Source organism: Aegilops tauschii, chromosome 3, assembly GCF_002575655.3.
Source record: "Aegilops tauschii subsp. strangulata cultivar AL8/78 chromosome 3, Aet v6.0, whole genome shotgun sequence".
Lineage (NCBI taxonomy): Eukaryota > Viridiplantae > Streptophyta > Magnoliopsida > Poales > Poaceae > Aegilops > Aegilops tauschii.
The window spans coordinates 603,521,028-603,535,278 of NC_053037.3; the positions used below are offsets into that span (position 1 = coordinate 603,521,028).

General features: G+C 44.0%; 2 protein-coding genes across 2 annotated transcripts; both read right to left on the minus strand.

Moving 5' to 3' along the window:
- Positions 1-239: 239 nt before the first annotated feature.
- LOC141021079 (uncharacterized) lies at positions 240-1,794 on the minus strand. The gene has a single exon (XM_073496019.1). It carries the CDS (start codon positions 1,621-1,623, stop codon positions 979-981), a length of 645 nt encoding a protein of 214 aa, XP_073352120.1. The 5' UTR covers positions 1,624-1,794; the 3' UTR covers positions 240-978.
- Positions 1,795-10,082: 8,288 nt separating this feature from the next.
- Positions 10,083-12,034, minus strand: LOC109770816 (uncharacterized). Its single transcript, XM_020329527.4, has 2 exons — positions 11,722-12,034; positions 10,083-11,626 (listed from the first exon to the last, which is right to left on the minus strand). The coding sequence occupies exons 1-2, from the start codon at positions 11,732-11,734 to the stop codon at positions 10,224-10,226; spliced, it is 1,416 nt and encodes a 471-aa protein (XP_020185116.1). The 5' UTR covers positions 11,735-12,034; the 3' UTR covers positions 10,083-10,223.
- Between the last annotated feature and the right edge of the window lie 2,217 nt (positions 12,035-14,251).

A 14,251-nucleotide genomic window follows, 5' to 3' on the forward strand; every position in this document is an offset into this window, starting at 1 on the left:
GGAACCTTTCATAAGGTCCCAAAACCAGGATCAGTGGAACGCATGCCTCACTTCTAACCGGGCCGGCCCGTCTTGTCGCTCCCTTCGATTGCCTGCGTGGCACCCCGGCATTTTGACGCAGAATGCGTCAAATAAGAAAATCCAGAAGTGCCGCCAGCATTTGTCATTGCCACAGGCCTAGCTAGCTCGCTCTCTCACCTCGCAGCTCACGGACAGAGGTGGAAGACGGAGGCAATGGAAACAACAGATTTTTTTTACGGTACACGAACGCCGCCACGGGCGCACCAACGCCCTACTTTCTTTTTATCTTTACTGGCTCAAGTCATACAAGCAGTTCACGGGAAGGTATTTATACCCGGGGCTAACACATGCGCGCACACACACGCCACGCCCCACTCCTGCCCGCTCGCACACAACGCGCACCTACGCGCCCACTATCCGCTCGGCCGGGCCGCGCACACGACGCGCACAAACACGACGACGCATCTGCCTCAACGGATCTCAACGGCCTACTGCATGCAGCTCCTCGATGCTACGTACGCGCTAAGCTGCTGACCGACTCAAACTGACACTGGCACAAGCACGAACTCATGCACCTAGACCTACACGGCGAACGCCAACGCGAGAAACAGACTCACGCGTCACCAACACGCACGCTCGCCATGGCGCTGCGTCCCGCGCGCACCCGACGCGCCCGACGAGTCCGACCGCACCAGATGCCGTGGCTTATTTCAACACCCCTCCCTAAGCCACGGCCTACAGGAGTCCGTCGTCGTCGACGTTGGCGTCGGCCAGGAGAGCCTGCTCCGTCGCCGGTCCTTTCCGTAGCTGCGGGCACTCGCGGCGGAAGTGCCCGCGCTCCCCGCAGTTGTAGCAGCATCCACGGCGCTTCCCTCCGTTGCCCGACGCTGTGCTTGCCGCACCGTCATCGTCGTTTTCGCCGAAGCCGCGCCCGCCCTGGTGTCGCCGCCGCGCCGCTCACTGAGAAGCCGTCATCATGAGCTGCTTGGTCGCGCGCTCGGCGCCGGCCTGCACACACCACCGCGTCCTTTCCTCGAACGCCTTGAGCCGTCCGAGTGCCTCCTCAAACGCCATCTCCTTCATATTGCAGAACTGCTCGATGCCGGCGACCGCGGCGTACAGCCGGTCCAGTACGGTGTCGAGTAGCTTCTTCACCATGGCGCTATCGTCGAGCGTCGACCCGGGCACCGCGTACCTCGCCGCCATGCCGCTGACCTTCCCGGCGTACTCATCCAGTTCATCGCCGTCGTCCATTCGCAGGCGATCGAACTCGCCACTCAACGTCCCGAGCCTTGCCGCCCGCACCCGATCGGCGCCGACGAAGCGAACCTTGAGGGAGTCCCATACCTCCTTCACGGTTGGCTTCGTCGCCACCTGCATCAGCAAATCCTCTGGCAGTGTGCCCAGCATCGCCGCCCGCGCCGTCTTGCTCTTCCTGGCGTCGACCGCCGCGCCCTCTGCCGGAGCCACCGCACTCCACAGCCCCTCGGCGTCAAGGATAGCCTCCGGCTGGATCACCCAGGAGGTATAGCTCGCCGTCGTCAGCGGCGCCAGCTCCAACGACATCGCGCCCGCACTGCCGCCGTGCGGAACGAACGTCATGGCCACCGGCGATCACCTCGCAACCAAAGCTCTGGTACCAATTGTCGTTGCCACAGGCCTAGCTAGCTCGCTCTCTCACCTCGCAGCTCACGGACAGAGGTGGAAGACGGAGGCAATGGAAACAGCAGATTTTTTCACGGCCCACGAACGCCGTCACGGGCGCACCAACGCCCTACTTTCTTTTTATCCCAGCTGGCTCAAGTCATACAAGCAGTACACGGGGAGGTATTTATACCCGGGGCTAACACATGCGCGCACACACACGCCACGCCCCACTCCTGCCGGCTCGCACACGACGCGCACCTACGCGCCCACGATCCGCTCGGCCGGGCCGCGCACACGACACGCGCAAACACGACGACGCAGCTGCCTCAACGGCCTACTGTATGCAGCTCCTCGACGCTACATACGCGCTAAGCTGCTGACCGACTCAAACTGACACTGTCACAAGCACGAACTCATGCACTTAGACCTACATGGCGAACGCCAACGCGAGAACAGGCTCACGCGTCACCAACACGCACGCTCGCCACGGCGCTGCGTCTCGCACGTCCCGCGCGCATCCGACAAGCCTAACGACACCAGACGAGGTGGCTTATTCCAACAGCATTTGCCCTTCACCCAACACGTAACGCGCTAAACCCCTACAGGTTAGAATTTGAGAGATACAATGGAACCTCTACGGGTCTGGCCCATTTAGCAGGCTCGCTCGCTCCTTTTCTTCTTCTTTTGTTTGCTACAGTGAAACAAACATACATCTACAATCTATCTACAAACACTACTGCAGGAATGCAGCGGCGGGACAGGCACCCAAGGCGCTCGTCACCGACATCCCGCCATTGATATAACCGCATCAGTGGTGGGCGTGCGCCCGTCACTGGTACATAGTTTTCAGTGGCAGGCGTTAGTTCGCACCCGCCACAGCTTGCTATTACTGCCTGCCACAAATACCATTGTAGCAGTGACGGTTCTACCATATCGCCCGCCGCTGAAGGGATAGGGTAGAGTATACCAATTGTTGGCATTTCGCGTTGACACACATTACTCCAAAAGGTGTAGTCATATGATTCTCAATACAACTGAACCAGACTGAATTCATTTTGAAAACAAAATGACCAAATAATTAAGTAACACTTTCAATTTTTTCGACTCAAAAACAAACATCAATGTATCGATCACATCCATCTTAACATACTAATTAAGTAACAGTTCATCGGCTGATAATTCATGACTTTAGACCATATTTCTAAACATGGTCAACGAGAACCATCATCTAAAAGTCATTGCAGTTGCTCTTCCTTATGGTGATTATCCCAAGGGTGTCCACCCTTAGTTCTCTCTTTTCCGTCATGAACTCCTGCAAGCCAGACTCATAGAAGGATATGCATCCGTCTGATTCCGTCTTGTATTGGACGTTCGTGACACGCCCTATTGGTCCATGGTGTACTCCAGCGGTGCTGACGACGGGGATGTCCACTCCAAAAAACATCTTCATAGGTAACTTCTGAACTCCCCGCCATTAAGAGCAAATAGAGAGCACACAATGTTAGACATCTCACCATACTTTGTTATGAACAATAAAAGATGAAAGAATACAAAACATCTCACCATGACTTTTTTGACGACCTTAGTTTTAGTTAAACGGTGGGCTTCCCCACGAAGGCCATACTCAATGGTAACATCGCAGTAACATTCATGGTGTCATCCCGAGTAAGCTTCCTTATTCTTTGAGAGAAAATTGTAGAACTGAATGGGCCATCGTCAACATCTTCCTCATCGTCATCATCTTGCTCATCCTCGTCATTCTGGCTGTCATCGTCATCCTGGCATTCCTAATCTTCATGGTTGTCCTCGTCATCTTGGCTGTCTCCACCATCCCGGTGATCCTGGCAATCATCATGATCCTGATCATCGTCATCGTCATCGCCGTAGAAATACATTGTCCTTAACCTGTTGACCGCTCCTTTCAAGGAAAAGGCTATGTGCTCCTCCTACTTTGTGCAATGTACTGCTCCCATCCATTGCCATATATTATTGTTCTATCACCCCGTTTAAGCACATCCAGTTCGAATGTGCGTCCCATATCATCCTCAAAGTACATAACGTTACCTCATAAATTGTTGAAGTCAACCCTTATGTTGCATGGGATATACTATGCAACAGTTAATCATTAATAATAAAGTCAGTACAATAAATATACAAATGGTTAGAATACAATATTAATTGAAGTTAAAGACTGTTACCACTGATTTTTTTTAAATTTGTTTGTCAAGAAGAGTCCGAAATCTACTGCAGTATCCACTCTGTCCATACATGGACACTTCCAGATATGGCGGATCTGACGCCTCATGATCCCTAATAATTATTATGAATCCCTTATCAATTGTAAATGGTTGACATGAATACTAGCTTATGAAAGTAATTTTGAGAAGAGGAACAGGCTAAGAAGGGTTCGAGAAAATTTGACATGACCTTTGCTGAATATTGAACATATTTTGGGTACCAGAAATTTGATGAAACAGAAGTTAATCAATGTTTCGTCATAATATTGGCACTCATTTTCAAATCCCTATGAATAACGTGTTAAACCCATGCACTTGTCATATGTAAGCAAATGAAACAATATTGTCTTAGCAAACGAAATTCGGCATGATCTTTGCTTAAAAACTTGACATATTGAGTGACAGAAATTTGGCGAAATGAAAATGAATCAACATTTCACAAAAACTTTGTCGCTCTTTTTCAAATCCCTGTGAATAACATAAAGAACACGCACTTCTCATATGTAAAAAAAATTCAAACATCATTGCCACTTGTCATATTTAGCAATGCTCATGCTAAACCATTCACTTGTCGTATGTAAGAAAATTAAACAGTATTAGGAAATGGAATTCGGCATGAACTTTGTTTAAAAAGTTGACATATGGAGTGACACAAATTTGGCGAAACCGAAATGAATCAACATTTGGCAAACACTTTGTCACTCCTTTTCAAATCCTTGTGGATAAGAAGAAGCCTATGCACATGTCATATGTAAGAAAATTCAAACATCATTGGAAATTGTCATATGTAGCAATGTTCCAAATATTCAGACACCTACTGATACGAAAAAGAGCTATTCCAATTATCTAGTACTGCTCCTGCTGCTGTGTTGCTCTCTTATATGATGTACAACTAGTACTATTGCTGAAGTTGAAACCCTTAAATATAAGTTAATCTAGAAATTAATAAGATGCAAATTCTAACCCCAGAGTGTAATTTAGTCACGGAGATAGTATACCATTGGCGGCTTTTTCGGCCGCGGATGTGACAACGGAGGAAAGTATGGCGGGAAGATGGCGGCGGTCGAGGCTGAGGACGGCGGCGGCGGTTGATCCGAAGGACAGGGCTGCGCGCGGTCGAGGCGGAGAACGGCGTGGCGGCGGTCAAGGCGGACGACGAAACGATGTGCAGATCCGACGACGGTCGCGGCGTCAGACGCGTGAAAGGATCCGCCGACTGGTCAGAGGGATGACGGCGGCGGTTGAGGTGCATGACAGTGCGAAAGTGGAGATGAGAGGAACTGACACGGAGAAAGACGATGTAAATGAAAAAGTTATGGACGGTTGGGCAAGCGCGGAAAGAGGAACTGTTCGTGCAGACCAGTGGCGGGCGACAACAGACGACCGCCATAGAAAACCTTTTCAATTTTTTTTCATTTGGTGTGGCTTGCCAGAATGTAGCTGTGGCGGGTGCGTGGTTGGGCCCGCCACTACAATTTCCATCCCGCGGCCTTATTTGGAAGAGCCTACTTGTGACGAGTGCTTGGTAGTGCCCGCCACTGGATTGCCCCTAGCTGTGATGGGTACGTTCAGTTACCCGCCACTGTTATTTTGGAAAAGTAGCAGTGGCGGGTGACCTGCCTTGCCCACCACTATTTATAGTTCACCTATTGGGCTTTTCCCGGTAGTGAAGTTCGCGAGAAACAACCCGCTCAAAAACAGGCATCTATCAATAGGTTCAAAAATGTCCACAGGTATAAAAAATTTCACAAGTTTGAAAATAATATTCACAAATTCATCCTTGAATTCGAGAGAAGTTCACTAATTTGACAAAGTCATGTATGTGAAAAAGTTTATGAATATATAAAAGTTCACGAATTAAAAAAATTCAAGAACTCGGGAAAAAATCACAAATTTGAAAAACGTTCACAAACCTGAAAAACATTCAGGGATTCCAAAAAAGTTCAAAAATGTGAATAAAGTGTGAGAATTTTACTTATTTTTCTTTGAGAATTTGAAAAAAAACTTCATGATTTTTTTTAAATTGCTCATTTGAGGAAAGAAAAATAATAACAAAACTAACGAACAAAATCCGGTTCAGGAAACCAAAAAAAGAAAAGGGAAAACATTCATAACTTTTTTTGAGGCAATCTCGCTTGACAGCCTATTTTAATGGTATAGTTCTTTCTTCTATGAGCTGTATTATCTAATTCTATAGGTCATTCTTAGTCAATTTATAGTTTCTTCTTTTGGCTCCTGCAACACTTGGCTTTCTTCTATTTCTTGATTTTCCAGACCTGTTGCACTTCATTGTGAACCTTGTCATTTTGTTATCAACATTTCTTTTCCTGCAGTGATAGTTTGCACCTTTCTGTACTGAAAACCCTCTAATTGCTGCATGCTATTGTAGAATCTAAGCGCATGAACATGAGTTTCAAATGTCATGTTTATTGCTAGCAATGGTTGATCTAATCTTCTTGGCTTACTATCAATGCCTTTCCAATACTTTCATTCTCCAGGGATATGACTATATCCTCCTGAGTTAGCTTTTCTTCCAAGTTATTCATGGCAGAGCCATCTACATCTTATTCCTCTGTTGATATTTGCAGAACCACCCAAGTACCACATTAGTGTTGTGTTCTTCATAAAAAATCTCTGAATCAGGAATATCTTTTGCTTCAGTTTCATAATTTGATCCGTGAGTACCACTTGTGCCATCAGTATCTATTGTTTTTGCATAGTTAGGACCTTGCAATGTTGGTTTTTGACAGTTTGGAATTTCTTCACTTTGAGTACTTGTAGTAAGATTTTCTTGCTGCCTAACTGAATCAAAATATTTCCAACTTAGTTCTATTTGTTTCAATTCTTAATCATTATATTTTATCTCCATATGATCATCAGTTTTTGTATTCCATTTTCTTCATTTGTGATCTCTTTGTTGATATTTGCAGAACCATCCACATCTTGTTCCTCTGCACGAGAGTCTGTTAGTACCACAGTACTGTTGTGTTCTTCATAAAAATTCTCTGAATCAGGAATATCTTTTGCTTTAGTTTCATAATTTGATTCATCAATACCACTTGTGCCATCAGTATCTGTTGTTTATGCATAAGTAAAGACCTTGCAATGTATGTTGTTGACAGTGTGAAATTTCTTCACTTTGAGTACTTGCAGTAAGATTTTCTTGCTACCTAACTGAATGAAAATTGTTCCATCTTTGTTCTATTTGGTGCAAATTCTGAATGATTATACCGTATCTCCATCTGATCATCAGTTCTTGCATTACATTCTAGGTACTCTTCCTCTGCATCTGTTTCATCGTCATCTCTTTCAGATTCATCAATAAGTTCATCTATTTCAAATTGATCTTCATCAAAATCTGCTTCAAACCCTTCTTCAGGTACTGAATATTGTTCAAAATGATTATCTTTGTTGCTTCCTTCTGTAATTTCTGATTTTTTGCTAAAAATGTTCACTTCTTGGCACTTCTGATAACCAATGCTCCTCCTGAAAAAGGTTAATTTTGATTGTTATTTAATGATTTCATTAGTTATAAGGTAGTGCATATTTTGTGAATAATTTTTTTGTTTTGAATGTATAAGTACCTCGACATTATGCCTCGTTGTAACACGACAATGAAGCTTGGAATATGGATTGCCATATTGTCGGTTCGAATATGACTCATCACAGTCATTTATTGCATCAATGTTGTGTAAGATTGTCTTGCTCCTTGTATCAGATTGGTGTTGATTGTTCATTCATAAGCTCAAATGCTTGTTTACCATCTTAATCTTCTTCTAATTCCTGTGACTTACGAAAGAGTTTAAGCAATGCAAAATGGTTTTTTGTTTTTCATTTTTATGCGATGTCAGGTGGTGTTGTTTGTGTGAGCACAGTTTTGGGATTACCTCATTTTGTTTTGCTTTGTTATGATGACCTTCTTCCTCCCTATTCTATTGTGCAAGCAACATGTCCCGCTAATGCCATTTTTTAACATCATTAATACTGTATTTTTTTCTAATACTGCACATTCGGAAAACTTATTTAGTTGATAACATTTGTTTGATTATGCATTTTTTGGTATCCCTTAACTGTTTTTTAGCCACCTACAGAACCATTGTGCAATAATTAGTAAAGTACAATGTTATTTTAAATTTAAGTCAATCTTTATGTTTTCCTTAATATTATTATGGTTACCTTGTTGTCTTTTGTAGGTACTTCATGTTGTAGAACAATGTCTGCTATTTTCGTTGTGTGAGCAAGCAATTCTAAAATACACTTTAGATGGGTGAAGGACTTCATATTATCAATGATTGGAGTTTTCCTGCTACCATTACCTTGGTTTCTTGTTGTTTTCCTTGATGTCATTCTACTCTTTGCTAGTGCTTTATGTATGCAAAATCTCCAACCTGCATGTGCAACAATAACAACATTAATTTTATAATGAAAGGAGGAAACTGAAGAAAAATCAAATTAGTATTATGCTTTGTGTACTTCATCCAAATGAATCCCTTGAGTATTACTTTTTTCTAGTGCTCCACTTTTCTGGTTTTGTCCAAATGGTGTTATTGTGATATTGCTCACTGTGGTGATTGTATGCTTTGGTACCATTGCAGGTATGTTTGCTTATGCTGACTATGTGCAATATGTACTTCCCCATTGTGGAAATTCAGGAAGTATCTAATATTTCTCTAAACATCATTATCCATCGTTCTTTATGTCAAATTGACTTCGATTTAGCATCAATTTTAGTACATGTATTTTTTTGGCTGGGGGGGGGGGGGGGGGGGGTAACAGGTTACCCTCAAATTCATTCTATTATAGTTAACATTATGTTTTGGTTTATGTATTTTGGGGGGTAACAGGCTATCCTCTAATTCATTCTATTATAGATAACATTCTATTTTTGTTTTTGTATTTTTTGGGGTAACAGGCTATGTTCTAATTCATTCTATTATAGATAACATTCTGTTTTTGTTTGTGTATTCACAAGTTACCTCTAATTCATTCACATTCCGGTTTTGTGTTTGTCTTTATGTAGGGTAACAAGATACGCTCTAAATCATTCTAGCTTGTTGTATTTATTGCTTTTGTTTTTGAGTCTTTGCAATTTTTAGTTTGCATTTAGTTTTAGTTTTTATGGTGGGTAAAAGATTTTACCCTAATTCTTTATTTTTATAAGAAATGTTTTAGGTTGCAACCTAATTTTGTATTACTTATTATTATTTTTTGTTACATGGAGATCATGAGAACGCCAAGAACATAGGCCATAATAAATTTTGTATTTGAAATCTCTTTTGATTTAGGATGTAGGTTTATAGAAGAGTGATGAGTACATGTGTTTTGGTTTCGTAATATCTATCTGTTTCCTCTAATCTATTTTGAATTTCACATGTGATGGATATAGTGATGAGTAGGAATTTTGATGGGGAGATGATGATTTACCGAGGGTGGATCAAAAGGGAGAAACCGCCCAGGTTCTTTCTTGCCCTTCTTTCATTTAATTTTTGTCCCATGTCTGTTGTGCTTTGGTTATGTGTTTTCTTCTTCGTCCATGGTGGCGCCGCCCTCGGTTTGGGGAAGGGAGGAAGAAGAGGAAGGTACTTGACCTAGGGCTCTGTGTGGTGGTTGTTAGAGAACACTAAAGGCGCAATGGGTTAATGGGTTTTCTCGGTGTTGGCCTGTTTTAGTTGGGCTTGGTTTTTGTGGAGAGAGGGCACCAAAGCCAGAACTGCTGTGCTGGGCCGATCGAGTGACCCTCCTTTTAGGTTAGTCGATTCTGATTGCACTGAAGTTGTTTCTGGTCTTCATCAGAAACTTACGGTGGATGTGGTGGTTTTCACTTTCAGTGAGATTTCGATGGAAATTCACTGAATTTCAGTAATTTCAGTAGACATTGAAATAATTATGTTTCGGCCAAATATTTCAGCAATTTCAGTACTGCACAGGAATTCAAATTTTTAATTGAATTTCAAGTGAATATTTCGGTCATTTGGCGAAAATGCAAACTGAAATCACTGAAATTCATTGAATTTCGGTGATTTTGGTTGGTGCTGAATTTTTCTAAGACTGAAATTGAGAATTTCGGTGATTTTGGTTGGTGCTGAAATTTTTCTAAAACTGAAATTGAAAACCATTGGATTAGAATTCGACTAACCCAAAGTGAGAATTCAATTGACTGGCCAGTAGACAATCCCAACAAGAAATCTCCCATATTTTACATCCTTATTAAACACGGCTGTCCAATGGACCTTTCACAAACCTCATAACACACAATACTATTTTTAACCTAAAGTCTACAAGCGCGTGATGTTCATATTTCTTACTTCATCCATGCTTCTAACTCAAAACAGAGTACACTGCCTGCACGACTTCACAAGCTAGCCCAACGACAGCTGCCAGGAGCCCGATAACAAGCCATGGGTTCCTGAAGTACTTCCGCCTCAGCCATGCCATCCACCTCCGTGAGGAGCTCCGAGACCGCTTTTCTAGAATCCAGCATGTCTCCCGCAGGTAGTTGCACTCGGGGTCGTCAGGGTCGAATTGGATCCCCTTGCAGAGGTCGGCGAAGCATTTGGCCACCTCGTCGTTGTTGCCGTGGCCGTGTACAATGACGTCCCTCTTCGACAACAGCTCCACGTCCTTGGTGGTGCAGGCCACCTGGGACATGAACACGCAGTATGCCGTGACGTGGCTCCCCACTGCCTCCCGGTTCCGCTGCTCCAGCTCCATCAGGTTGCGCAGCAGCCGCCACGTCTCACTGTCGATGTCCAGGCGGGGGACCTCCAGCGTGCTGCCTCCTCTATTCAGCTTCACGTCGAGGATGGAGCGCATGCCCTTCTCATTCATGGCCCGACCCTTGAACTTCACCCCTGCGAAGCTGTACTCTGTCGCTGAGCGCCACCGGCGCACTTGATCGGAGTCGTTTACGGTGGCAGCAGGCGGGGCGGAGGGTGGAGCAGGCTTCAAATGCATATGAAGAAGATGGAGAAGATTGCCAGGCACGGTTGGCTGCGGCGGCACCATGGCAGGCGCTGCCTCTTTATACTTCTGTCTTCTCATGAGATCGAGGGCATACTCTGTGATCTTTTTAATCACACGATCCTTACCATCCAAAGCCGTCAGCTCTCCAATCTTCTCTAGGACGAAGAAAGGTATCTGGTTCTCGGCGAGGTAGAAGACGTCGCGGACTACCGCCAGAGCCTCCGCCCTGTTCGCCGATGGGACGCCGACTTCTACAGTCACCGATGCATCATCTGCGGGCTGTGCTTGGAAGCCAACGAGACGGGAGAGTATGTAGCAGCCGTCGAGGAGGAGCATGCGTACAAACTGCTCACTCGTCATGTCAGCAAACGTGTTGGCGTAGCAGTTCCTCACTGATTCTTCAAGGCATCTGAGCTCGTTGATGTAGACGTTCACCGTCATGTCGGGTCTCATGGCTCTTGCAGCCGAGAGCAGCTTGCCAAGACTCGTCAGCTTGTCGTGCTCCATGGCGAGGTGCGGGCTCCTGCTCTGGGGCCGAGGGTAGTTGTACGGGCCGATGGCGACGTGGTCAGGATCGTACTCGCCGCAGTCGACGTTGCGCGTGAGGTCGCGGACCTTGGCGACGATGATGGGACAAGAAGAACGCCCGTCGCCAACCGGCGCCTGGGACGAGTTGAGGGCGTCTAGTTTCCCAGTGAGCTCATTTGCCAGCTGAGCCATCTCTATAACGTAGGAATGGGCAGAATCGCTGGATTGGCCTGCAATGGAAGTCGACCAGTCAGCAAACGGAGCGTGATTAGTTAGCACGTACATGAAAAAATTGAACAAACGGGAGGATAAGTTTTCTTGGCACCTTGCTGCTCCATTTGCTTGTAGTAAGCCAATTGATTGGTTTACTCTCTTCGGCCTAGCAGAGTAGTAGTTCTTGCGCTCCTGGACTTGAGAGTTCTGTTGCCCTCTCAACGCTCAGTTCACGCTTTGTTTCAGAGTTGGTAACCTGGCTGGCATCTGTATATGTAACCCTTCATCTCCTACTTTACATTTCGTTGAGGATAAGAATAGAAGATTCACGCGCAGGCAAGATCTGTTAGATTACTTAGGAAGCTGCTCAAAGCTGATATAATTGACACACTTTGCGAAAAGAAATCGACATATCAGCTCGAGTCAAGTCAAGCACTGAGGTGCCCCCTCGTGCATCTTTCTGAAAAGAGAAAGCTAGCTAGGATTCCCGCTTGATAGAGCGCAACGTTGAGTGGCTACAAAAAAGGAAGAATGGTTTGGCGTGACCTGCTTGTGCACGTTTGATTCCCTGACTGCATCGCCATCAGGCCCAGAGGCAGCACCGGCCAGCCGAGAAAGGAGTACTATAGCTAGCAACTTGGCTGCTTTTCCTGCTTGGAAACGAGGCTAAGTATCCATGGTCCATCTTGCTACCTTCCGTGACATACGTCCAGCAGTTTGGAATAGTATGAGCGTTCAGTATCAGATTCCAATCAACTGAGATTCAGTCGACCGTGTGTATGTATGGCGTTGTGTTTTTAACTTAACTTGCAAGGTGGCCCTCGCAAATGAGAGGGCATCATATTTTTGTCCGTGAAAAGTGTTATGTATTTAATTTTATGATCTTATCCAATCCAGGATTTTTTTTTACTCCTATTTACCATTGCATTGCATAATAGATAATATTTTAGGCATCAATACCTGTCTAAAATATAACATTGACCTTTATTTGTGTAAAAGGAAATAACTATGTTCTAATAAATAATACCCCCTGCGATCCAAAATAAGTGTCGCAGTTTTGAACCGGTCTTAGTTCGAAACTTCGACACTTATAGTGGATTGAAGGTAGTATTTTTAATAAAATATTATTTTATAGTAAATCTTATGGTATTGATTCATATTTTCTCAGTAATTTGTTTATATGGTCACAAATCAACTAAACCAAACAAACTAAACTGCAATCTTTATGTCCGCTAGATCAATTGTCATATACTCTAGTGTATGTGTACATTTGTATGCCCCTTTGCTATTATGTGCCTGGCTATACAGAATAATCTGATTATGTTCATATCGTAACTTCTAGTAACTAGTGCTCTAATTTATATTAAAAACAATATTTGTATTTAAGAAATTACCATACCTATTGAGACATCAGTTCGAGTAACTTGTGCTCTCATTTATGTACTACTCTGTCATTGCTTATTTTGGTGCATAAACACTCCATCATTTTCTGCGACCACCCCTGAAAACTTTTATGGCCTTGCTGATAGTACTAATTGTCTCGAAATCATAAGACGGCAAGAAATAACATTGGAATTGGTTATACTTTTATAGGATTATAATCGTGTATTCTATTTCTATCTAATGCATTACATTGGCACTGGTGTATCTGGAGAGTACTAACATGGTTAAAAGAGACAAAATGCACACTTGTATTTATGAGTAAAATAAGAATTAACATGCATACCTAAAAGTTATTTGTGTGAGATATGTCAAGTGTAATTATGATAATCTAACATATACAATCTGGTTGAGTATGGTACATAGATCTGACTGAAATGACCCATTTAGGTACGTTTATGTGGGTCTCATGGCTATAATAGGTTTAGATACATGTTTTTGAATGGGCGATTCAAGGCGGTTTCAAACACCATTATTGGTAATGTTCCTGCGGGTGAAAAGGTGACAACATCATTGCTCCGGTCCAATTGCATCTTGTTTACCGAAGTCTTTAGAGTATTTCTTCTAACAGAGATTAGTACCGCGAAGGTTTTTCCAAGAGATTGCATGGAAATTCTTAGTCACAGGAGTTACTTTGTATTTTCTTAGATCTTAGATCAAAATAAGTGTACCTGTAATTGTTATGAGTATGAATAAAATTACAAGTGTTTCTAAAAAAATTAGCATCGACAAAAAAGTGATCCAATGATTCACATGGCATTAACCTCCCCCTCCCCTCCTAATTCAGAACCATTTCTGCTTTTATTTTAACCGTATCTGCTAACATATGTTGTGACAAAGCGAAGACTTGTCCTAGAAGATAACACGAAAGACGCCTCCACTGTTGGGGACGACCACGGTCTCATGATGAATGCACCCAGAGGGATGACACAACTCTAAACTTTGGCCCCTACACCTTGAACGGCTCAGCACGCTCCACGCTGTACACTACGCGAAAAGGAATCGACAAGCCATCTAGAGTCAAGTCAAGCACTGAAGTGAAGGTATGCATTTTTCCTCGTGTGCATCTTTGTGAAAAGAGAAAGCTACTAGCTAGGATTCCCCGTGATAGGGCGCAAGGTTGCGTGGCTACAAGAAAGAATAGTTTGAAGTGACCTGTTTGTACTCCTTTGGTTCCCTTCCTGCTACTTGGCTGCTTTGCC